At 42.4% G+C, this 27,847-nt stretch overlaps 1 protein-coding gene across 1 annotated transcript; it reads right to left on the reverse strand.

Annotated features, from left to right (window-relative positions):
• Nucleotides 1-1,774: 1,774 nt before the first annotated feature.
• Nucleotides 1,775-27,422, reverse strand: LOC308294622 (transmembrane protein 263). Its single transcript, XM_080737361.1, has 3 exons — nucleotides 27,259-27,422; nucleotides 25,130-25,262; nucleotides 1,775-5,432 (listed from the first exon to the last, which is right to left on the reverse strand). The coding sequence occupies exons 1-3, from the start codon at nucleotides 27,262-27,264 to the stop codon at nucleotides 5,152-5,154; spliced, it is 420 nt and encodes a 139-aa protein (XP_080593487.1). The 5' UTR covers nucleotides 27,265-27,422; the 3' UTR covers nucleotides 1,775-5,151.
• Nucleotides 27,423-27,847: the final 425 nt, after the last annotated feature.

Consider the following 27,847-nt stretch of genomic DNA (forward strand, 5'->3'; position numbering starts at 1 on the left):
GTCTTACATGATTACATCCGTCTTATTTTTGGATATTTAAAGTAAAATTATCGAAAAACACCCTCAGATGTAGCTTTTCACTCCTTTAAAAGAAAACACAAATCATCGCACATGTAAAAAAGAATAATAAGCACAGTATGAGTAATATGTTATTAGATACATTAGTCAAGTCTTTACCTCCCCATCTCGTTTATTCCAGAATATTTCACCTACCATTTCACCCATCCCTCTGCACTTTAATCATTCCTACTGTACTTCCACACCCTACATCTCTCCCTCATACACCCTCCCTGTCTCCCCCAGTATTTAATCATTCCTACTGTACTTCCACACCCTACATCTCTCCCTCATACACCCTCCCTGTCTCCCCCAGTATTTCATTTTCAATCTCATCTCCAGCCTTTGATTTGCTGGGGTAGGGGGGGGGGGGGGGGGGTCCAAACAACTACTTTTGATATCCCCACCTCCGCTCATAGGCCGCAGACACACAGTCGAGGCACCTCTCCTGTGCTTCTCCTTGGGGGATGAGGGCAGCGTCCAATTCATTCCCTATGGAAGTCACCTTGCCTCTCGCATGCCTCTTGGCTTAATGCAGGTTTGCCTTAAGCAAAGAGGCAAAAGAAATCACACCCGTGTGAACTGAGCGGTGGAGGCTGTAAAAAAAAAATAGATGCATTGCAAGGTTGCTCAACAGTGGCACTTGAAGGTAGGTCACCCAGGCATTATCCTAGGGATCCCAGGCATTGAAGTAAGTGGTGCAGGTATAGCAGTGTGACAAAAGCAATCCAAGGTGAGTGGACACGTTTTCTGTTCTGGCCTGCTCAACAGCGCCCCTCCCTTAACGCGCGTGTGTGTGTGTGTGTGTATGTGTGGTCAGCAGAGGTATTGCCATGATACGGACATAGTCCGCCGACCACACACCCACCCACATAGCCAGCCACGGACATACCCACTCAGAGGAGCGGCTTCCACCGCTCCAAAACCATGCGACTTCCATAGGGAATGAATTGGACGCTGCCCCCCCCCCCCCCCCCCCCCCCCCGTCATCCCCCAAGGAGAAAGAAGCACAGGAGAGGTGCCTCAACTGTGTGTCTGCGGCCATAGACTTTTATGGTCAGGATGTTTTATTCTCCTCCTTGTCAGACTGAATGGAATACACCCATTTCCCTTTGGGAAATTTAGGCTGTCCAATGTGTTTGATAATATCACAATTTGACAATTTCATTAAAAATGTATGTTAACCACATAATGAGATTTGCTAGATTAGCTCCGGACTAGGCTGGCCAAGCATGGACGTTCTATGACCCAGAAGGGGGCGGGGATACGAGCCGCTTAATCTCAGCGGCCAATAGCATTTGTTCACTGATCTCAGTTTTTTTCGGTAGCTGGCAAGAGCTCTTAATTGCTCCATTTGAACTTCAAAGGGGTTGTGAACTGAGGTAACTGATTGGGCCATAAAAGTGTCAAGAGTTCGTTAGTGATCTCTCTTATCAATGAACGCATCAAAGACAACGACCTGTTTGATGCCTGTCGGAGTGGAGGGGGAGGGGGTAGTGTGTTTGCATGCAAAAAGACTCGCCTGATTGGCTGAACCACAGTTACCGAGGGCTTTACCAAGGCTTTTCTTTCTTGAATGAAATGCCTGGATCCCAAGGCAAACACACAGAGACCAACCAACCCTCTACTACAGAGCCACGGTGCAAAAAGACACCACAGCAGTCTGGAAAATACAGTGTTTTTTATTTTATTTTTTATAGAATACAGCATAATCCGCATTTGCAAAAATAGTTCTATAATAGACAAAATCTAATTGGTTTGAAAAGTTAAAGTCCAGTTTCATTGTAACAGAGTCTCCAAGCACGGGCATAAAACTAGCAGAAGAAAACTGGAAGAGAGAGAGAGCACGAGAGAGAGAGAGAGAGAGAGAGAGAGAGAGAGAGAGAGAGAAAGAGAGAGAGAGAGAGAGAGAAGGGCAAAGCGATCAAACATTTGTGAGGGAGGAAGAAAGAGAGAGAAAGCAGGGAAGCAGTTGAAGACAGGGTGGGGAAAGGCGTAAAAATCAAGTCGAGGTGGGCCTTGTAAAAAAGATCACAGTTCAACAGAGAATAGCTTGTGTTTGGAAAACAGAACCAAACTACAGTTGGGAGGCATGCAGCACGTGTATTATAGTATACAGTACAATCCTCAGTCTACGTTTCACCCTGAGGGGCCTTTTCCACCGGCAAAGAACCGGTTCGGGTTCTTTCTCTCGCCTATGGGATGGCAACTTTCTTGGAACCGTAGTTCGTTCTTGGGAACCGTTCGCGAACTGCCTTGCTTGGTTCGTAACCAACTCGGTTCTCTCACCTCTGGTTCATCCCATAGGCGGGAGAAAGAACCCACCGAGAACTGGAGTTGGTTCCGAACCGTAAAAGTTGGTTCGGAACCGGAACCACAAAATCCTTGGTTTTTCCAGTGAACCACCATCTGAACTGGGGGACATGGCTTTGGTTCAATCTGGTGGAAACTCAAGCCGGTTCGCAAGAACGAACCAAGGTTCCAAGAAAGTTGAACCGGCACTGGTGCCAGTAGGTGGAAAAGGCCCCAGAGTGTAAACATGGCCCCAAACGGAGCCTTCAGGGTCCATGGTTACACTCTCAGAGCTAAATGAACACAGAATTCCATGTACATTTTTTTACTTTCCGACTTAAATTTAAACACTGAGGATTTGTACCGTGTATGAAGAGAAGGATGATAAAACTGGAGATTCACAGCAACAGTTGAGACGAAAAAAAAAAAAACAACAACCTTCAAACCAAAGCCGGCACACACATCGACAAACTAAAGAGTTTGGTCTTCATATAAGCACCACTACAAGCGACAGGTTTTGTGAACTACATAAGCTGATGATGTAAACACCGGGGGTAGGAAGACCTACTGAGCTCCCTTTAAAAAGGAATCTGGTGGTTATTTTGTACAGCTAGCCATTATTTCACAAGGAGCCATGTTGGGTTGTAGTCAGCTTGGCAAACCCAGAGTTCCATTATTGAATAGCTCCATTTATACATTGTATTTTAGTTCCATTTTTCATTGGCAGTCACTTAACACGGTGGAATATAATAAATTAGGATGTGACTGTCAGCTACCTCATAGATTGATTGTTATGAATCTCAGCATCAGTCACGAGTCTGTTTGTTTTGTCCTGTATAAAGTATTACTCTGGTCTAATAAAAATTCAAAAGGGGCCATCTGTCAGTTAACCTACAATACAATTATCGACAAACTCTACCCCCCACCAGCGATATCGTAACAAATGACCAGAGAAGTAAAATGAGACGCAATTTATTGTCAGTGTTTCTCTTTAGAGGAGTGTTCCATGGATTGAAAAACAGCAATTGCCCGTTTATGATTGATAAAGTCAGTGTCAACTAGATTATCTATGTACTATACTGTATCTATAGTAGGCACATAATGTACATTACTGGAGTATATCATGGATATCGTCCATACAAAAACTGAACATTAAACATGATCGACTGAAAGATTTGTGGACATTTGATTAGACTGTAGCTTCAGGACTATGCGTCAACCAGGGTGAACAGAACAAGGGGTCCTAAAACTCACATTGACTATAGCGCAGGGGTCTTCAACGTTTTCAGGCCAAGGACCCCTTAGCTGAGAGAGAGATGAAGCAGGGACCCCCACAATCTGTTCATAGATTCCATATAGTTTAATTGTTTGACAGCACGATCATCAGTGTATTTTGGATTCATGTTAATGTGTGTTTTCAGATATTTAACCACTTGAACCGTCAATTCTTAATTACTTGACCTTTCACTCTGTACCTAGTCTGCTCTTTTCCCCCCTCTACACCAAAGCACTTTGCCGAAAATAGCCGATCTACAAGCTCAAGGCGTTGTGAGCTTGTAGATCTGCTATTTTTGGCTAAAGTTCTCAGAATATGGACGCTAGGGTTCAAGTGGTTAATATAAAAAAGGAGAAAAAAAGTTTCTATCACTCAATGATTTGGAGGACCCCCTGTAGTAACTCTGAGGACCCCTTGTTGAAGACCCCTGCTACAGCGGTTGTTGTTAGGACAAACCCTTTCATAATCACAAGCCCAATGAACTGTATATATATCCCCAAATCTATCCTACACACAGACAGAGTAGACCTGGACCCATAGAGGGAATAACATATTGGCCCAAACCAAGCACAAAAGTGGAAATTACAGATCATTTTCATTTCCCCAAATAACAGCAAATAAAAGCATTTTTTTACATTTGTGTTCCCGAGTTACAGGGTCCCAATGGTTTAGGACAGAAACGTACACACTTTTTTGCAGCGAATGATAAGGTTTCTGTCTTTGTACATCAATTAGAAATCTCTTGGGATATTCTGTTAAACAGCATGGAAAGAAAGTCAAGTCAGTTGTGTCATAAAATGCTGTGCCACGAACCAGCACTGAAACCAATATGCTAATATGCTGCTGATTGACAGCAGTGGCTCCCAAACTTTTCCATAGGACCTCCAAATAGCCATACCATTTGTTTGAGGGACCCCTATGGCAAAAAAGGAAAGAAAAAACAGTGTACAAGCTCACAAAACGCTATTTTTGAAAACGTCTAATTTTTTTGTTTGTTTTTGAGATGTTTGACAACATGAACCCAAAATAGGGATGCCAGCAATCGTATGAGTATTATAATTTTTTTCATTTACATTTTCCTCTCCTTTCCCAGTGCCCCCCCCTGGTGCGCAATGGTGGATCCCCTGGAGCTGTGTGGCATGGACGCCACTTAAAAAAAAAGAAAAGATCCCTAAATAGAGCACAGCCTAATTTTACATTTCAGGAGATCTAATCAGCCTATAAATGGGCTCCCATCTCATCCCACACTTCCTTAATTAGATGGACCCAAATGAACTCCCTTGTGATGAACCCACACTCACACTGGTAAGCGCACGCACACACACACACACACACACTCACACACACACACACACACACACACAAACACCGAGCCATGCATTCAAAAGATGGATAAGCACTCCCACATGCACGCGCACGCGCACAGACAAACACACACGCATCGTTTCTCTCACAGACGCACGCACAGACACGCATGCACCCACACATCCATTAGTCTGTCTGTCTGTCTGTCCGTCAAAGCGAGATCAGTCGCCCTTTTCCTTCTTCTTGGGCGTGACTTTACTGGCCACCGCCGAGCCCACCGCCCCGACTCCTCCCGTCACCATGGAGACGCTCCCCTTGACCAATCCCACGCCGGCCGAGGGCACGCTGGTCACCGCCGTCTTGGTGAGCTCGTAGCTCTTGCAGCCCACCCAGGCCACGCCCCCCAGCGTGGCACCCACCACGCCACGCGTCATGCTGAACAGGCCGCTGCCCGCCCGCCACATCACCCCGCCCTCCGACTTGGGGTGGTCCTTCTCTAGATCTGGAAGAGAGGAGAGAGAGAGGAGAGAGAGAATGACATATTTTTCATTTCTAGTTTTTTAAACCATTTTAGCCGGGGATCCAGTCCCTCAAAATGGGAGAGGACCTGTGATGTTCTGCCGCACATTTTATTTCTGTTTTATCTATTAGTTTGGTCATTAAGGTCCACAGAATGAGAGGCCTGCTCTGCTGGAAACATCGCGAAAAAAAAGTTATGGCCATTTGTATATTCACTGACTCCACTTGAAATATATATATATATATATATTAAAAAAAAAAAGAATCTGCTTTAAGTAGCATGTGAGGAGTCAAACTAGGGGTTCTTCATCATTCTGAATCCATTGCAAGCATTTGTTTTGCATGAAAAACATTCCTTGGGCAAAATTCTGGCCACCCAAAACTGTGAAAAGTGGAAAAAAAGTGATGACTCATCACTTTTTACAGTTTTTAGGCCTAGAATTATTTGATAGATCTGCTTGTAGATCTGGCATTTTTGAAAAATCTTGAAAATGTGTGCACACTTTTCAAAATATATTTTTCGAAGCAAACTTTTGCAACTCAAATCTCTGCTTCTGGGGGGTCCCCGGAACAACATATTTTGAGATGGGGGTCTGCGGCCAAATACCTGTAATTTTGGGGATCCTTGACATAGAAAAGTTTCAGATCCACTGATTCAGAGGAAGGATTTAGAAGTCGGGTCAAAGATATTCAAAGACTTGCACACATTGTCACGATTTTTCAAAAATAGCAGATCTATAATATATATCTGCTATTTTCCAATAGTTAAAGCATAAAATAATGGTTAAAGTGGTTAAAATCTAACGCAACGTGTTGGTTTCGTCGACCACCTTTTTTCTTTTTACAACGAAATAAAAACTAAAACTACGAATAAACATACTGACCATACAAACTAGACTAAAATGTCAGGGAGGCCGAGGGACTAGTGGAGAAGAGATCCAGTAGCACTAAAAGACATGTTATTTTATGTTTGGTTGCGCTTAGGTGTTGCACTCACAACTCATTGGCACGTTGTGAGCTTGTAGATTGTCTATTTTCAACATGCAACCAAGTGTACAATCAGGCATTACGACGCCATCAAGTACCGGCAATAAATATTTTTATTTTATTTTGTTGACAAAATCAACTGTAGTTTTAGTCGACTAAAATCGTTTGATATTTGTAAGACTAAAACGCGACTAAAACTAAATGACATTTTATTCAAAAGACTGACTAAAAACTAAATCAAACTTCGCCTTCAAAATCACCACTGCCTAGAGAGATGAAGATGAGAGCGTACAGAGAAATGCAAGACAAGACAATGTGTCTTGAGCTGGATTCTATAGTTGGCATAGCAACTGCTGAGTCACCACATATTGGACAAATAGAAGAGTGATTGCAGCTTGCAGAGTATATATAGCTGCTGCCATTACTCCACATTCACAACACCTTCACAACAACACTTTGCAGCCATTGGACAGAGCTGGCCTGGAATGGGAGAAAAACAACATTATGACAGAGTCAGAGAAAGGGGGAGAGGGAGAGAGAGAGAGAGAGAGAGAGAGAGTGTGTGAGTGTGTGTGTGTGTGTGTGTGTGTGTGTGTGTGTGTGTCTGTGTGTGCACAGGGGCGTCACAAAGGGGGGAGTGGGACTGACTTACCCAAGGTGGAGGGACATTAATTATTTTATATACTTTAGCTATTGAAAAATAGCAGATATACAAGCTCACAGCACGGCACCGAGTGTCGCGCTGTGAGCTTGTAGATCTGCTATTTTTTTAAAGTCGTGACATTGTGTGCAAATCTCTAAATATATATGTATTTTTTAAGCGAACATTTGTAACTAAAACTTTGCTTCTGGGGTGTGCCTGCCTGGAACTAAATATTTTGAGATGGGGGTCCGTGGCCAAATACATATGATTTTGGGGGTCCTTCACATGAAAAGGTTTGAGCACCACTGACATAGAAACATACAGGTTTTTCAATATTCAAATATTTCACGATTAAAAAAAAATTGCAGATCTATATACCTGCTATTTTTCAATAGTTAATGCAACAAATAATGCGTAATAATGCGTTCCCAGTCTAAATGGGTTAAACCCTCTCCCCTATGAAGAACATTCATGGGGGGCCCGCAGTGAATACTTGTACGCAGGGCCCAGAATTTGGTGCGACACCCCTGTGTGTGTGTGCGTTTTGGAAGGGTTGTGTGTGTGTGTGTGTGTGTGTGTGTGTGTGTGTGTGTGTGTGTGTGTGTGTCGTTTTGGAATGTGTGTGTGTGTGTGTGTGTCTAAGCTCCTACATGGCCCAGGCCTGGTTAGAAGCCTTACAGCAGCAGCTCATTATCCTGCTACAAGACCCAGAACCCATCCTGCTGGATCAGCTTGTTAAAAACTTCCAGCCCATGTCCCAGTAACTCCACCTGGAGCTGAGTCACACCACACAGCCCAGCCTCAGCACCCTGAGCCCAGTCATCTTGCAGCATTTAAGGAGTTGTTAGAAAACTCAATGGCAGCGGAGCGTCATTGTTGTTCACTCATGCGTCCTTCGGGCTGAATAATGCTTTTACTTAACAAGATAAACAATTGCAGGGCACTTACTAGACTGCAGGGGTTTTCAAAGTGGGTGACGGGGCACCCTGGGGTGCCGCGACAGCAGTCTAGGGGTGTCGCGAGATAAATTGATAATATTTGGAATTTATTTGGACACTAAAAAAAATATTTACCTGTAGTATAATTTTAAACTTACTTTCAGTCAGTTCTAACCAAAATGGCTATTATCTCAATATTTTCCTCGCAACATAATCGCTAAAATATGCTATAAATATGAGGTGCTGGGATTGAAAATTATAAATATAATGTAGGGTGCCTCGGATGAATACAAATCTTTATGTGGGTGCCCTGGGCCAAATACGTTTGGGAACCCCTGCACTAGCGCATGGATTCCGATTGGATTTTTACGGTCAGTGGTCTAGATTTGGTAAATTGGTACACAACACACCACCTTCCCTATGAAATAAGGTTTGGGCATTTGGACACTAGGAGGACATCCTGTTTGTGCATCCCAGATGCCAGACAGAAGGACAGACAGAGTGCAAACCTAATAGTCAACAACGCATTTATTAATTGGATAGTGAAATAAAAGGCAACCATGCGAAGCGGACAAAAGTACAGAAACCTGGCCTTGGGCAGGATCACGAGAAGGACAGAGACGTCTGTTATCAAACATATAATTTTCCAAACTCACTCACGCTCTAACGCTCACGCTTATCTACGTTTATCTATTCACTCGCTTCAGCAACTGATCCCAAAGTTCACATGGTATTGGCCATTAGCATTATACCAACGGTGACAGAGCCCGAATTTCATTTCTCCCAAATTAAAGCTGTTTATTAGCGTTTTCTTTGCCTGTTGTCATGGTTACGGTCCGTTCCTCCAGGCCATGGGATCTGTAGCCCCACACACACACCCCTCTCTCACAGTTAGGAATGTGCTCTCTCTCTCTCTCTCTCTCTCTCTCTCTTTTACCAGGTGCGTTTGATGTGTGTCTCATCTTCCAACGGGTATGAAAAAGCTATGTGGAGCAAGCGCATTCATACTTCTATTCACCTAAATTTGCTGTTAAATTATTTGCATCATAAATATACACTCCTCCATGAGCTGCTCCTTACATTATGATGCTCCCACATATGCACATATTTTGGAGCACATATCTTCGAACGGGTAAGGTCTAGTCATGCTAATTCAGCTGGGTCAGTTGGAACCACCCACTTGAATCTGAATAAGCTTTTATACGGTTGAAATCTCCCTTGTTAGGAAAGTAGTGAAATGGCAGGCTTTCCTGCCTTGCAGTCGTTTGTTAACATCCGCCCCTCTCTCTCCGTAAATCAATAACTCAAAAGATTTTAGACAAGAGCTACAGCAGTGGGCAGGGCCGTCACACCAAATTCTGGGCCCTGGGTACAAGGATTCACTGCGGGCCCCCCATGAATGTTAACTATTGAAAAATAGCAGATATACAAGCTCACAGCGCGGCACCGAGTGCCGCGCTGTGAGCTTGTAGATCTGCTATTTTTGAAAAATCTTGAAAATGTGTGCAAGAAACCTATGTCAAGGACCCCCAAGATGATATGTATTTGGCCACGGACCCCCATCTCAAAATATTTAGTTCCAGGGACCCCCAGAAGCAAGATTTGTGTTCGCTTAAAAAATACATATATTCAAAGATTTTCACACATTTTCACAACTTTTCAAAAATAGCAGATCTACAAGCTCGCAGCGCGGCACTCGGTGCCGCGCTGTGAGCTTGTATATCTGCTATTTTTCAATAGATAAAGTTACTAGGGCCCCTCCACCTTGGGCCCCAGTAACTCAGTCCCACTTTCCTACCCCTTGTGACGCCCCTGGTAGTGGGTCTTTTACATCTCTTCTCCCTCCCTCTCCCGCTCTCTCAGACACAAAATAAGTACATTAACGGCAGGGGAAGTAGCTAAGAACGTACAGTAGGCAATGATCTGAGCTATCTGCATGCGAAAGTTGGAGTCTGTAGAACCAACCATGTGCTGTGAGACCTCTTTCATGCGATTCGGGCCAATTCGGCCTCGGCTTCAATTAGTAGTCAGGAAGGATTTAGGATTGGGGTATTTTGGGTAATGCAGAAAGACGAAAACTGGGACAATATGTTCTGGTCGATGGATGTTCCTAGCTCTTCCTCTCTCGCTGTCCTTCGTTCCACCAGCTTAGTTTTCATGGAGAAAAGGTTGGCCACAAGGCAACCAGAAAAACAGGCACTCAAGCTAGCACAGGGTTAAAGTTCCTGTCCTCCATCGCAGAAACATGGGGTTTGAATCCTTCCTCTGCACTCTGCAGTGCTTCCGGCTTGGCTGGGCGGCCGTACGAACACAGCTGGCTGTGTTACCGGGAGGAAAGCAGGCCGGGAAGGGTGATCTCTGTCGGGAGCTGCCGTTCCAGACTCTATAAGCATTCGGAGATTGTGGGATAGTTGTCTGGCTACGCGAAACTAGGTCTGGAACTACATAGGAGGAAGAGCATTATGACTGCATCCTCGCTGGAAAACTCCTCACCGTTAGGTGAGGAGTTTTGTGACATCAAGTCTTTTGATTAGTAGACATCACATGTACTGTAGTGCTTGTTTTCTACTCCTACAGTTGGTCCATGGACAGTCAGTCAGAAGGGACAAGAATAGAATACACTGGAAATTGGGACGTCTAATTTGGTAGAAGAAAAGAAAGAGAAAAAAGGGACTAGACTTCACTCAATGTGTTTCACTGCCTCCTCTTAGTCACTGTCTGCTTTCATTGCAGGAGGGAAAAAGACAGGCGAAGCGGCGCGTGACAACTGCAAAGTAAGGCCAATCCTTCTTGATTCAGTGTCAACGCTCTGATAACTGCAGAGGCAGTCTGTGTTGTGGTACAGAAATTAAAACAGGGAACAGGAAAGTAGAAGAAAGTGAAAGGCGACAGTCCTTTCCCTCCATCAGCTCCTGTCTCTGTGTGTGTCAGTGTTAATGAGATGATTCTCAGTGCTTCCACGGTGGAGAGCGATGGATGTCGTCTCACACGTCCCCTTCAATCTCTGGGTGTTTTCCTGAGCTCTGCGGTGCTTTCTCCCTCAGATCAGTTGAAAGTGGTTGGCACTTCTGTCTCCCGTCTACCCCCCACCCCGCCCCCACCCTCTCTCTCTCTCTCACCTCCTTGTCTGTCTGTCCTGCAGGCGAGAATTGAATCGAGGAGAGGTAACCGCGGCTCCAACCTGGCTCTCCCTCTTATCCCAGAAGGTCTGTTGTTGACTGTCGTCTCAGCAGATCAAATTACAGATGGTGTCTGATTGTCCGTCTCTGGATGTGCTACTACTCCATCTCTCAATTAGAACCCCTCTATGTCCGTCTGTCTGTCTATATTACCCACCCTCTCTCAAATGTCCACATTACCTCTAGGGATTAGACAATATGAAAATGTCATATTGTCATGTCACGTCGATATGTGACAAAATCGTGATTTACGTTATTATCGTATTAATCAAAATCCATTATCCTGGGGCGGAACATTTGCTCAAATATTTCTGATCTACAAGCTCACAACGTGTCGCAACTATAAGATCGGCTACTATAAGACATTTGATATAGTGACAAAAAAAGACTGTATCGTGTACGTATATTATAAGTACGTTTTACCGTTTTAAGTGGTACCGGATATTAGGGATGTCACCGAATAATCGATTTTCGAATATTCGTTCCATTAATCAATATTCGATTTTAATATTTCATAATCGAAAATCGAAAAAATATTATTATTATTATTATTATTTTTTTAATACTATTTTTTGGCTTAGTTAGTTAGTTTCAAACAAAATATAGAATATAGGCTAACAATAGTATTAATGATAATAGTAAATGGACATTGATTTATTATTCACACCAGCACCAACTGTAAACTGTGTGTAGAGTGAAGGAGCACAGCAGAGTGGCAGCTGCCTGCTACACACTCCCCTCCTGTCTCAGACACAGGTGTGATTGATTCAGGCTTGATTGTTTGGTACTTGGTGGCCATCATCAAAGAAAAGGGAAAACAGTGCCCTCTGTATTGTAAAGCATCACAGAATCTGTTCTTGAGAGATTAGGTGAACAGTACACTGGCACACTAAAAAGAAAGACGAAGAGTAGTAGTTAGGCTACCAATTACCTGAAGAGCCATGTTGTACATAGGTAAATGTGCATTGAAATCCAGTAAAAAAAAAATAAAAAAAAAATAATAATAAAAAAAAAATAATAATAATTAATTTTCGATTTTCGAATAATATTCGAATATTGCTATAGAATAATCGATTTTGATAAAGGTCCATTTTTGACATCCCTACCGGATATGCAAGCTTGTAGATCGGCTATTTTTTTTGGCAAAGACATTTGATATAGTGACAAACAAAGGCTGTATCGCGTATGTATATTATAAGTACGTTTTACAGTTTTAAAGTGGTACCGGATATGAAGCTCTGCAAATAAAAGGTGAATTGATCCCGGTGCATGATGGGGGACGATATTCCGATCTCCATGATACGATTATCGTGAGTGTTTTTTATCACGATAAACGATAATATCTCTTATCGTCCCTTCCCTAATTACCTCCCTCTCCCTGCATTCACTTTCCTAGGGCTGTCACAATTATTACATAATCGTCTAATCGCAATTATTTGAGGTAATCACAATTATTTTGCATAATCGTCATAATCGTTTCCATGTTGTGAAATGTTAATATAGTTTCAAACACTACTAAAACTACTAAAAGTAGTGAAAATAGCAGATCTACAAGCTCACAACGTGTTGCATGGCGTTGTGAGCTTGTAGATCAGCTATTTCCACTATCAATGTTCTAGTATAAAGTATAAAGTTGTCAAATAATTTCTTTGTGTATTTACGTTATGTGTCATATAATTAACATTTGCAACTTCAAAGCCTAAAAGCCAAACAGAAATGTAATTGTCAACAACAAATACACAATTAAATTGTTAATCGCAATTAATCGTCATGTATGTCATAATCGTGACAGCCCTACACTTTCCTTCCCATTACGCTCTTTGACCCGTTTCCACCTCTCCCAGTTCTGACCGGCTTCACTCCTCTAACATCCTCTGTTCATTTGCTGGTACAGATGGCAGACTGGCCTCCCGCTGCATCGTGCCGAGTGACAGCGAGAGGCAGCGCACGCACGGCACACGTGTGAGAGGAAGAGGCTGCTAGGAAGCCTCAGACAGAAATGGCAGATACTGTAGGAAGGAGGCGGGAGAAAAATAGATGTTCCTGTCAACAACCTGAAAGCTCCTATGGTGAAACCTGACATCCTAGTCTCCTATATCCCTCCAACACACCATTTCTCTGTCTCTCTCCCTCGCTCTCTCATTTATGCCTCTACATCTCTCTCTCTAGCGCTCTCTCTCTGTTGTGCCCAATGCCAAGTACACTGTACTCCATGTTCATTAGTCTGCTCTGCACAGCCACCGGGATGGCAGCTTAACTTATACCTTGTTGTACACTTAAACATATATCTAACATATACTTTTCGGAATGTCTGAGTGAGTGTCTGTCTGTCTGAGTGTCTGAGTGTCTGGCATGAGGCAACATGTTTAACCAGCTGTGTGCGTGTGTGTGTGTGTGTGTGTGTGTGTGCGTGCGTGCGTGCGTGCGTGCGTGCGTGCGGGGGGACAGTATCTCTGTAGCCATTAAACAAAACGGGTATTTCTTATATTGATGCTCCTACATATTATCATGCAAGCACCAGTTAAAGTTACTTTCCATCCCTCATATACTGTGTGCACAGTGCACATCCCATAACCCACACACTGCACATCATTTTGGAGCTCATATCTTTGAACGGGTAAGGGCTAGTTCCAGTAAAAAGACAAAGTATAAATTAGGCTTTTAAGGCATCTCTGTTTTGGGCATGTCAATGTGAACAATTACCGGTAGTTTTGTGTGTGTGGTGAACACACAGCGGACCAGAGGTACAGACAGACACAAGGCCAGAGAAGCAGACAGGACCACCCACCCAGAGCAGACCATGTCCCACCCAGAGCAGACCATGTATCCACCAAAGCCAGGAGGATGAGGTTAGTGTCCCGGTGGAGTAGAAGGACTCAGTGTGGGATTTATGAGCCTCTCTCTCCCTCATTCTCCTGTGTTTTCTTCCTTTCAGTTTACTGTCCGTCTCTTCTCCCTGCCCTCCTTTGTCTCTGACGCTAGGGCTGTCACAATTATGACATAATTACGGAAATGTACTGAAACATTCTATCAGTGCCAAAACCGAACAGGATATGATATGATATATTTGTGTGCCATCTTCTGTCTGTCTGTTTTTTTTTCTTTTCTTTTTTTTCGTTTTTTTATTCAACCATTTGCTCGTTTGTCTAGTTTAGTAGTTGCAGTTAAACTGGACAGTGTGGAGGTGGTTGTGGAGGGCAGGATGAGGAGGAAGCTAAGCCCTTCCCATCGTTAGGGCTGTCACAATTATTACATAATCGTCTAATCGCACTTATTTGAGGTAATCGCAATTATTTTGCATAATCGTCATAATCGTGATAAATAATGTTGAGAAATGTTAATATACTGTAGTATACTGTAGTGGAAATAGCATATCTACAAGCTCACAATGCGTCGCGATATAAAGTTGTCAAATATGTCAGTATGTTCTTTGTATATTTAAGTTATGTCATAATTGCCAGGTGCAACTTCAAAGCCTAAAAGCCAAACAGAAATGTAATTGTCCACAACAAAAACACAATTGAATCTTGAGTAACAATTAATCATCATGTAAAATGTCATAATCGTGACAGCCCTTCCCATCTCAAACTTTGACAGATGTCTGTTAAGGAAAACGTTTCAGACACCAGTGGCCGTACTTATATTCAATCATACAAAACTGTTGACACAACATGCATGTACTGTAAGGCTGCACATATATCAATATATTCATTCACAGGCAAATCCTGCCAATAGATGTACTGTATATCGATTAATGTAGACTATTTAATTCATTCTCGCTGCGGTTGCCAATATGACACTTGCATTTCCCTACAGGTATCAATAAAGGCTTATTTAATCTTACATCAGGGGTCTTCAACAGGGGGTCTGGGACCCAAAGGGGGTCCCCAGAGTTACTACAGGGGGTCTGCCAAATCTTTGTGATAGGATAATTATTTGAAATGAACAACTTTAACCCTCACATCCCTATTCTGAGGAGAACTTTAGACAAAAATAGCAGATCTACAAGCTCTCAACGGCTCATACTGGGAGGCGTTGAGAGCTTGTAGTTCGGCTATTTTTGGCAAATAGGTTTGGTGTAGAGGTTAAAAAAGAGCAGGTCAAATTGACTAAGTGTCGACGATTTAAGTGGTAAAAATGTCTGAAAAAACATATTAACACGAATCCAACATAGACTGATGACTGTGCTGTCAAACAAGTCTATGAATGTATCTATGAAAATCTGCAACACAATTGTATACAATATGTAGCGGGGGTCCCTGCTTCATCTCTCTCTCAGGTGCAGCTCAGGGGTCCTTGGCCTGAGAACGTTGAAGACACCCGTCTTACATTATGTGGTAATGACCACATAATGACCACTAATTTGACTCCCTCGTATATTAGTCAGTATGACTGTCACTCACTAAGTCCTGTGGATGTCTTTATTGATTGCTAGGAACATGCAACCTCTTGAGGGATGCATGCATACATTCATGCACTCTTTCGCCCTCTCTCTCTCTGTCTCTCTCTCTCACACACACACGCGCACTGCACTGACAAGCCCATCCATCAGGATTTTCCAGAACATCAGCCTAGCGCTCTGACTGCTCCATTTCTGTCAGCGTAATGAAGAGAGGAGCAGCTAAGAACACACACACACACACACACACACACACACACACACACACACACACACACACACACACACACACACACACACACACACACACACACACACACACACACACACACACACACACACACACACACACACACACACACACACACACACTTCTCTGCCCTATATACTGTACACACTCAGTGTTAATTCAACAAAGAGACGAGTGTACTGTACATACTGTATGAGTGTATGAGGATGTTTCTCCCACACATTTTGATGGCCTAAGATGGCTCAACGTGGAAGACAGGGTTAAACAACTAAAACTGGGATTGACTTTCAAAATAGTCAACGCCAATCTCTGCCCTCCATCCCCTCAGTACCAGCATATCTGACCAAACATCTCCTAAACGTTAGCGACACCCACGGCCACAACACCAGAGGGAGCGCACACAATGATCTGATAACACAAACCTATAAGACAAATATGGATAAATTCTCCTTCTGCAACACTGCCACCCAGGTTGTGGAATTCCTTGACTACACCTCCCTTAAAACATGTAGCTCGCTGGCATCCTTCAAAACTGCCCTGAAAACTCACCTTTCAGGAGGCCAGAGATAGACAGGGGAGAAGTGAGCACCCCCGCCCCTTTGTATGTTTTCATGAATTAAATACAGAGGGCTTTCAACATAAAAAATCACACCCGTGTGAAGTGGAGCTGTGTGTGTGTGTGTGTGTGTGTGTGTGTGTGTGTGTAGATCATGTGTACCGATTTTTGTGACATTTGAAGAAAATATGCAGGAAAAGGAGCAAAAAGTGTGTTTTGGAGAAAATTCAAGATGGCGGAAAATCTATCCTGGCGCAAATGGGCGTGGCCTATATGGGGAGATGCGTCTTGACCCAAGGAATCCAGGGAAAAAAGAATTTTAATTTTCCGATCCACGGTTCAGGAGTTACGGGGCAAAACGTAAAGTGGGCCGTTATAGCGCCACCATGAGGCCGAGTGATGTAATTATTTTTCGATAAATTCTTAAAATCATTATGAATCTCCTCTCCGAGGTTTGAAACTGTAGCTCCTATGGTTTACGAGAGAAAAATACTTGAAAGTGATTTCTTGCATTGTCCCATTATAAGTCAATGGGGACAATTAAGCGTCGTTTTTTGCCGATTACGTCGGCATGGTAAGGCGGATCGGAACGAAAGGTAATAGAACACCATTCCCGGCCGAGCCGCACATTTTGATGTATATATTGCGCGAGTGGCGTAAATGGTGCGGCACTAGTTACGCGCCGAAGTCAGGCTACATACACACAGACACACAGACAGACACACACACACAGACCCACACAGCCACGTATAGGGAGCCTGTGTTTCACACAGCTCCAAAAAGACCGTAAAAGGTCTTATTTGGGATGTTCCTTTTAGGCAGGGTGTTTAACTGTACTTGTACTGTACTACATTTCAATTGTATTGAATATATTTGTACTGTTCTCCATTTTTGTCTAATAAAATAATCAATCAATCAATCAAAAGAAGTGTAGAAATGTAACCAGGCGGACCATTACAGCTCCATTTGAAGTTCATGAATTTGGCAGAGGTTTGAGTTTGTTTAAGTTCTTAAAGTGACTTTGAGAGCCGTTTTATCGTACAATGGAAGTCAGCGAGAAGCTATTTTGGTGTCATCATTATTAATTCCTAATCAACGGAGCGATACATCTCACCAATTGAACCACGTAACTACACAACCCAAGCCTCTACCAAAGTGTCCTATTGCTTTAAGACTGGGGTTTTACTGTGTAACTTCAGTCCAGATGGATTTGGCGTCCTCACCGTCTGGGCAGTGGGCACAGGAGCCAAACAGAACACAGCAGAACGGGACGGGAAAGGTCAGCATGTGACAACACAGTAGATCTGTTTACCTTCCCTCAAGGCGTGAGAGAGGGTCAGTCAGTCGTCTGGACGGGAATCTAACGGCTAAAATGACAAGGGTTTTAATCCCTGTCTAGGATGGGAAGAAATATCTCAATCACTACGGTTGTGTTATTACATAAATCACAATTATTTGGGTCACGATGCGACATGTTGCGAGCTTGTAGATCGTCTATTTCGACAATTATTTTTTAAATTAAAAAAGGAGATGTGCCATTTCCAAAAAAAATTGTTTATATGAACATTTTTCAACATGTAAACGATTTGATTGATTGATTGAAGACTTTATTAGAAGTTCTAGTTTGCTACCTTTTTTATGCAGATTATGTCAAATAATTGTGTTTAGACGATTATGTAATAATTGTGACAGGCCTGGACCATAAATATCCTGACAGCTCATTTCCATAACCCAGATAACAAACCGGACGATGACAAGTGCATCTAACTGTGAGGAGAGGTTGAGGAGACCAGAAGGCAACACAAGAGTGTGTGCGTGTGTGCGTCTGTGCGTGCAAGAGAAAGGGGCAGGGGGGGGGGGGGGGGGGGGGGTCTACAAGAATTTAAAGGAGACCTTCAACCATTGTTGAAAAAAGAAAAAAACAGAGAGAATATATGTAATGTTTTCTTCACAGTGCAAACTGACTCCTGCAGGCAGCTAGATAACTTCACAATCAAAGTGGGTGACAATGTAATAACAAGAAAAGATGACATTACCTACTTGGGTTGCATCCTAGAGGCTAATCTTTCCAGTGACAAAATTACTACTAAAGTAATGAAAAGAAAAACAAAAATCAATCAACAAACTTTTTTTTTTACAAAGGATCGCCTGCTGGTTGGAAAAAATACATTGAAGACTCTAGCAAGAGCACTCACTCATCCGCACTTTGACTATGGAGTCCACGTATGGTACAGTGATGCCTTAAAGGCCCTAAAAACAAGGCTCCAAACAGCCCAAAACAAACTAATTAGACTTCTGCTTAGCCTTCCATCACCTCACCGCTAATCACTTTCTAAGCGTTGGGTGGCTCACGGTACCTGACAGAGTACAGCATCTTGCAATGGGCCTGGTGTACAAGATACACTACACCACTAAGATACTACCTGACACAATACTTCCAAAATGTCAAGGAATCAAGGATGTTCACAATTACAACACCAGAGGCAGCTCCCCATGTCACGTCCATCACCGATTTGGTAAAAATAAAAAAGGGGTCAAATGCGTTCTCCTGCTATGCCGCTAAAATGTGGAACACCCTACCGAAGGCCTTAAAGGAGTGTAAATCCCTACCTTCCTTTAAAACAGCACTGAAAAGCCACTTAGAAGCGACTGCTACTCAAAACTGGTAAATGAAAACAAAGCCTATCCTTACCTCCCCCTGTCCTTTCTATTGTAAATACCATTTATGTTGCATTGTGTTTTTTGATGATATCTTCTGCATAGTACTGTGTTCTGTCTGTCATTCAATGTTATATATATGAGTTAAAAATGGACCTCAATTGAAACAAGCCATAGGCCTTTTTTGGGTGTATGCTTTTAGTTGACCTTGTACCAGTGAACTGTACTGTCGTGAAACTACCTTTTCCTATGCAAACTTCTAATAAAGTCTTCAATGAATGAATGAATGAATGAATGAATGAATGAATCAATCAATCAATCCATCCCTGCATGCAAATGGAAAACTACAAATTAGCACTAAAACTCACAGTTAAAAACAAGGTGCATGTTTCAGGGAATTACTTATGAGGTTTAAAAAGCAGGTGCCCAGTGCTTAATTTATACACAGTGAGTCAAATCACTATATATCTTATGTAAGAAAAGGAAAGGGTTTGGTTTAATCTATCCAATATCTCCCTCTGGTGGACACAGAACTCCACTGCATGATGCTCCAAAAGTGAATCCAGTCGGGCATAAACCTCATTATGTCCAAAACGGTTATTTTTTTAAATTATTACTTTAAAAGCATTGTTTAAATAGTGAAAATAGCCAACCTACAAGCTCACAACGCCTCACGATGAGCTTGTAGATCTGCTATATTCACTACTTTTGTGCAGACACTCTTGTATGATGAAATATGGCATTGATTTACAAAAAAAAAAAAAAAAAAAACACTAATGTGAAAACATGGAGATACAAGGTTTCCGACCGACAGCAACGACATTGAGCTAATGGAGATGGTCAGTCTTCTCCTCAGGTGTGGTGGGGGACAGGAAACTAAAAGCCTAAATTAATAAGGACAACATAATGACCTTAGAGAGCAAGGCCTAATTCATACTTTTCCACATGACAAAAATAACAGATTTTTCAAGGAGAAACATGAAAGTCTTTTGAAAAATAAATTATTTTCAGTGACACCATCTTGCATCTAAGGATATATTTTAGGCCTTCTCTAAGCTTGAAGAGAGATCTTGTGGTGGAAAATAGCGCATGTCATAGTCTGTGATGATACTGCCCAAGGAAGAGTCATTGTCTGTGATATAACTGTTTTTTTTTTATTCCTTTTCTGATGATATCTACTGCATAGCACTGTGTTCTGTCATTCAATGTTATATGAGTTTTAAAAAAAAGGAAATTGTTTGTCCAGTGTTTACGCAGGCTGCTTAAATTGAATCAATGTGATGTCTTTGTCTGAACTGAACTAGGGAGAACAGGGAGTAACTGATAATGAAGATCAGCTGGCTTTAAAAAATAATAAGGTTAGATGATTTGCTATTAAAAAGAAATCGTTGTTGTCAGGCAGAAACCTTATATCTCCTTTTTTCATGAACGAACAACGAACATTAATTGATTTTCATGTCATACAAGGTCTGAGCATCACGCAAAGGTACAGAAAATAGCTTGCATCACAGTGAAATGAAAAGTATTAACTTTGTTAGTTGTGACCAACTAATATAACAATGTATATATTGGGAACACACACACACACACACACATATATATACACATATATATATATATATATACATTTCCTGTAAAGCAACGGCTTTGGACATACAAGGTTTCCAAATGACAGTGACAAAATTAGGGCTGTCACAATTATTACATAATCGTCTAATCGTGATTACTGTATTTGACATAATCGTGATTATTTTTCATAATCGTCGTAATCGTTTCCATGTCAAAAATAGTGGAAATAGCAGATCTACAAGCTCACAACGCGTCGCATCGCGACGCGTTGTGAGCTTGTAGATCGGCTATTTCCACTATCAATGTTCTTTTTTAAGTATAAAGTTGTCAAATATGTCAAGTCATTTCTTTGTATATTTAGCTTATGTGTCATATCTACCATGTGTAACTTCAAAGCCTAAAAGCCAAACAGAATTGTAATTGTCAACGACAAAAACACAATTAAATCGTTAACCGCAATTATTTGAGAGAAAATTAATCGTCATGTAAAATGTCATAATCGTGACAGCCCTAGACAAAATTCTAAATAGTGGCCCTGACCTCAGCACGGATAAAGACCTGGTATTATCTTACCTCAAAAACATTACACAACTAGAAAGGTTTTGCTCAGCAGAGAGCAAACGTCTGCCAGGGGTGCAGACAGTAAAACATCTCAAAAACACTCATGGAAGAGTGACACGGCATGTGATTACCAGTTGTCGTCTCTCTACCGGCTTTTTATTAAACATTTTATCACACTACAGGGGTTGACACTAAGGTCTCAGAGGCACTTGCCCGTCGGGCAAGCACAGGTCATGTTCTACTTGTCCCAAAGGTCATGCCCACTTGCCCGAAAAGTAAATTGTCCATTTATAAAATGATAGGTAAGCTTTTAATTACCACTCAATTTTTGCTTTCTGGGGCTGTGCGATAAAAATGTCATACTGTACCTCAATACTTACAAATCCAAATACCTACGCAGCTATTATTGAATATATATAATATATATAATATATAATTATGTCTATGGTTTCACACTTATTTTACATTTTTAAGTGTAGCAACAGTAAAAACAGCACATTATAGGTAATCAGTGCTCTTATTTTACATTCCGCAGACTAGAAGACAGAACGCGCTGGTCACGTTCAGGTGTTTAGACAGATATCTCGTGTTGTGTTTATAGACGGTTGCGTGTCCTCTCAAATGAGCACTTGCCCGGTCGGGCAACCAGAAAGCAAACTTCACCTGCCTGAAGGTTTTATTTACCTGCCGGGAGCAGGTGGGCAAGCCTTAGTGTCAATGCCTGCACTATTTTGTAACCCATTTTTCATAGAGTGCCAATTTCCTAAGCTGCCACCCTGGGCACTGCTCTCCCTCTGCCAACCTGGGGAGAGCCCCCAACTGAGCTCATGCTTCCTTCAATGCATGAGGAGTGAGCAAGACAGATGAGCGTTTCTCCCGGTAGGACCTGGCATGTGGAAGAAGTAAGGAACACGTTATTCCAACCAGTTCCTTTCCCCTCCCTAGGAGGAGGAGGAGAAGACAGCTCAGTGACCACGGCTATGCGCCATGACACTTTCGGTGGCAAAACCCGCACCGGTAGATGAATAAATAACATAAATAATTCTGAACGATAGAGACCTTTGTTTTATAATCGCTCCAGAAATATAAAAGAAGACACATCACAGCCTTCACAGGTATTTTTACAATCACTTGCTTTTCGATGTGCACAGTACATAATGTTATTGAGGAAGCTAAACAGCGGCAGGTATTAGTTTCTGTCTCAGAGCTATCGAGAGATTTGGATTCCAGACAGGGAATGGTGGAGAGTCTCGCGATACTAGCTAGTTCAGAAATGTACTTTGTGCCTCTAAAATGTTGTACAGCGTACACACCGAAAAGCAATAGAGCAGAAAACAATGTGTGACATTTTTTCTTTTATATTCCTGAGCCGAGTATTTTATAAAGTCTCTATCGTTCAGATTTTTTTTAATGTTATTCACCGAACTTCTGGTGCGAGTCATGGTGCATAGCTGTGGTGCCAAAAAGAACGTATCAGCGTCCTTTCCTTATCTGGAGCTTCCTTGTCCCCTCCATCAGGTGCCCCGGCTGACCAGGGGCAGGGGGAGGCAGTATAGAGACCAGGATTACTGCATGTTTTTGTGAGGGTACCTACCTACCCTAGGGGACATGGGGAGAACATGCAAACTCCACACAGAAAGGCCCTTTCGCCAACCCTACCTAGGCTATGGGCACTGGTGATATGGAGGAGAGAACACACCCCCAGCACCCACAGAGTCCCTGGCGGGAATCAAACCCGGGACGCTCTAGCTGTGAGGCGACAGCGCTACCGACTGCACCACTGAGCCCCTTATTTTTGTCTTTTGATATAAAACTTTTAGTAGGAAAGCGTAAAAAAATATATTTACTCACAATCCATAAAAATGGGTCTCAACCCATTGTTTAGGAATAACTGCTCTAAACTGTGCAAAATGGACTAATGATGACAATAATATCTCAGAACAAACAGCAGGGGACTGTCCTCTCACATCAGGACTTAAGACAGCTCACACTAAGTTTAATGTGTCAGAACATTAACCACAGAACACAGACTCCGACATGAACAATAGTGTTCCCATTCTGGAGATAGGAACGCTAGAATAGCCGATCTACAAGCTCACAATGCGTCAAGACTATTAAGTATAAAGAGACAATAGGTCAACTAAACATATAGGGTTAAAGAGGTGGAGACTAGTGTTTTAGGGAGTTTTGTATGTTGTCACATTGATAAAATTGTCTAGTTCCGGTACATCCCAGCTAGCCTGGTGGGACGATTGCTCTGCGATTATAAATAAACTAGGGGCCCTCACATGATGCGCCTATATACAGTATGGAGATCTCTGTGTCTGTATCTGTACCTTGTCCCTTCTATGCCCTTTTTGTTTGTGGCTGATGCCATGACAACACATCGAGGTTAGACAACAGACTCCATATTTGGGCGTAGATGCATTGGGAACTCCTTATATGGTTACCCTTCTTGCAAAGGGTTGCCCCGCTGATCAATACTAAATCCCGAAAGACACTAGGAGGAGCTCTTATTGGGCCCCTCATTGATTACGGAGTCCTTGTCTGGTATCGCGACGCCCCAGCCGCCTTAAAGTTAAAGCTTCAAACAGCCCAAAACAAACTAATTAGGGTTGTGCTTGGTCTCCCTCCTCTGACCCACCTTACCGATCATCACCACGAAAGCGTGGGATGGCTCAAAGTAGCTGACAGAGTACAGCATCTTGCAATGGGCCTGGTGTACAAGATACACTACACCTCCAAGATTCCCATGTACCTGACAAACTACTTCTTAAAGGTCAAGGATGTTCACGACCACAACACCAGAGGCAGCTCCACTAATCATCATCAACGTAGATTTAACACTAAACAAGGCTCTAACTCGTTCTCCTGCTACACCATCAACATGTGGAACGCCCTTCCTCAAGCCCTAAAGGAGAGCAAATCCCTAGCCTCCTTCAAAATTGGTATGAAAAGTCACCTTCAGACAGCTGCTACCCGTGACTTGTAAATAGACTAAGCCCCCATGCCCCCCCCCTTTTTTATTATTCTTTTTTCTGCCTTTGTATTTGATGTTATGCTTTTGAAACTGATATTATCCTAGATAAAGTACTATGTTCTATCCGTCTGTCTTTCAATGTTATATGAGATACTTAAAGTGTGGTTCCTGTGGAAATAAGCCTCGGCTTTCTAGGATCTCCTTTTAGTTGACCTTGTACCAGTGATTTGTACTGTCATGAAACTGTACTTTTTTCTATTGCAAACTTCTAATAAATTCTTCAATCAATCAATCAATCGCTGAGTCATGGTGACTTTAGATGGCCGGCCGGTCCTCCTTTAAGCCAATTTTAAAATATAGGATAAATAAAAAACAACACAGTTGTAGTCGTCATTGAACTGCTGAGTTGCTGAGAGTTATAACGACGTACACACAGGCACACATAAACACAGGGCCGAACGCATGATCTCCTGGTGGCATCAATTGATTTACCGCACTTTGGCCGCCATTGACTCGATAACGCGTCAATCGATACACACCGTTGTAACGCAGGGACTCAATTTCCCATAATCCAACGGGAGAAAACGGAAGCAGGAAATCCCTTTCCCCGTTGAAAGCAATGGAATGATCTGCAGTAAAATGGCTTTATCTCGGAATCTATCTCCAGATTGGGTTGATTGTGTTGTTTACTGTTACATCGGATCGTCGCGTCGCAATTTTTCTTCACCAGGTGAAAGAAGACATGATCATTGGATGTTACAAACAGTGTGTACCCTCGTCATCGTGGTCACGCCCATGACTTCCGTGAGTCCATCAAGATAAGGTAAAATCGCTGGCGGATGTGCATTTCTGAATTATAAAAACTGGAGGAAATGTTGTTAGCCCCGAATTGTACAGGAAAAACTAATGCATCATCATCATCAAGGCCTGAACAGACGTGTGCCAGGATCAGCTGTGTACCTTCTGGGGGCTCCTCTCGGAGGTACGGGGGGATCTCTCCTTCCTGCCCCTCCTCTGGACTGTTGTCATGGTTATTAGAGTCGACAGCAGATGATCCTCCCTCCTCTCCAACCTCCTGCTCTGAATGAGGCACCTAGGAAAGAACAAAATCCTAATTACGTCTCTAGGTAGTAGGTACAGTCTCTGGGTCAGTCAGTGTTTCTCAAACGTTCACATTTCAAGGTCTCCCCTTAACTCTGACAGTGTACAAATGGAACCAAATGGACCCATCAGGGTCCATTTGGTTCCATTTGTACACTGTCAGAGTTACTGACTTGTATGGGTCAATTTAGACCCCTCTAAAGGAACCCACAGAGTCCCTGGAATCCACTTTGAGAAACACTGTTCTGATTATACAATTATAGTATTACCTCTAGGTCCTCTACACATCTTTAGTCATCAAATTCCCTCCATTCTCTCTCTTTGCACTTTACCTCTATACCTTAAAATAGGCCTCCAGTAACCTTAGCGGCAGCAGCTGCAGTAGTAGTAGTACTATTATTAGGAGTAACATTAAAATGGTAAAGGGTGCTGTGCATTTATATAGCGTCTCTCGATCTATGCGTCCGACGCAATGTACAAGGCGTTTCATTCACCCCTTCAAACATATGGAGAACACATTCGCACACCAGTGGCTGAGAGCCATCAGAGCACCAACATGCTAATCTGCAGCAGTTAGGGATTCAGTGTCTTGCTCGAGGACACTTCCACGTGGGAGCCAGATATCGAATCAGGAACCTTCTGAACCCTAGACAACGGCTCTACGTCCTCCTGATCAAATATTCTTTGAATCTTTGATCCATTTCTGCCCGATTAACTCACAAATCATTCATCTGAAGTCAGATTCCCATTCAAACTGGTGCACAAACTGGTCTAATTAAGAGTAAATAGTAGGTGAATATAAAATAAACACATAAACCTGTTAGTTGCCCTTTCCTGTGACTGTATCCATTTATTAAAATATGTACTTCTCTTAAGTACAATGTAATCTTATAATACATTTATTTTAGGCATAATTATTTACATTACACCAAACAGCTGCTGAATGGTCACTAGATACTGTATGTCAAAAATAATATTATCCTGTCTTCCTTATAGACTGACCATGCAAAAACAACTAGTAAGTAGCCTAGTTGTTTCGCAATTGTTTTGGAATAGGTAACATCTTATTTATTTAGCATATAAAACAGTAAACAGTTTTTGTCTGCTTTGACAGAGCTGAGCAAAAAGACCACCACCTATAAGACTTGGAGGAGCTATAGACCAGTGGTTCTCAAACGTTTTCATGTCAAGGACCAACAAAAGATATGCCAGGGACCCCCAAAAAGCGAAGATTATTTACAGCAGAGCTCTAGCAGGACCACCAAGGACCCCCAGTTTGACATGCATTATAGGCTACGGACCCCCATTTAATGGCATTTCAATCTCTAGGACCTCAATTTATATTGTAAAATCAATGTTAATTTAACTCAATTTGGTTCCATTTGTACACTCTCTGAGTTACAGACCCATAAAGGGTCCATTTTGGTCCCCAACTATCATTTAGCTGGGGGACCCTCTGGAACTCAAGGACCCCCTGGAGGAGGTCCCCGGACCCCACTTTGAGAACCACTAGCTATAGACACACCATGCATGTACTGTTCCTATTAATACGTCAGGTACTGGATGTTCAGGTTCCTGTGTTAATATACTTTTACAAATTGCTGTGCTGCCTCTGGGCAACTGATTTCCCCTCTTGGGGATAATAAAGGTAAATCTATCTATCTACAAATCACAACCTGAAAAGAGAGGAGGGGAGGGGGGCAGTGGGGGGAACAGCACAGTATGTGCGTTTTAGTTGAGATGATGATGGCAACAGCCTTGATCAGGATTTCCGTTTAAACACTTACAATGCACCAATATCTCCTTTACATTTATACAACTATGAGAAGGAAAGGTAAAAGTGGTTTCTAATAATGTCATCCTTATCATCATCGACAACAACAATAAAAGGCCAATGGCTTTTAACGTCTCTCTCTCTCTCTCCACAGCTATCTATGCTATGACAGTGACAAAAACAAAAATCCAGCCCCAACCCCCCTGCTACTCACCTTCATTGTTTTTAGCTCTTTCACAAAAAAACTAGGTGATTCTTCGGTCCCAACAGTCGCAGAACTCGACTCCTACTTGTCTACGATCTTAAATAAAAACACACAGATATATTTGTAAAGCAACAGCTGGACGCTGCTGGGTGAAAAGCAGTTGTTTGTTTAGTATCGCAGCTCTCAATGTTGCTGTCAAAACATCAGCGGAAGTGACGACAGGGATATTTATTTGCTATATCGGTTGTAATGGCGTGTTCCGGCCACACGGCGGCAGCACAGCGTCGCAGTGGATTGGTGCAACCATAGAGCACGTTTTCCCAAACCGTGGGTCGGGACCCTTATATATTACCTCTATGGTCGGACTTGGGACAATACAATCATAGCAATTTGTTTATGGGTCCTTTAATTCTTTGTTTCCTAAATGTTGTTTTTAATTATTATTATGTCTAAACATTACCCAAAAAAGTGAAGTATTTCTAATTTCTCTTATGGGTCAAGCTGGGTAAAGTAATGCTCAAACCTTTTAATTTCAAGTAAAGGACCCCCATAACAAATGGAACAAAATGGAACCAGATGGTTCTTTTGTAATATAATA

Source organism: Nannobrachium achirus, assembly GCF_963921795.1.
Source record: "Nannobrachium achirus genome assembly, chromosome: 11".
Taxonomy (NCBI): Eukaryota; Metazoa; Chordata; class Actinopteri; order Myctophiformes; family Myctophidae; genus Nannobrachium; species Nannobrachium achirus.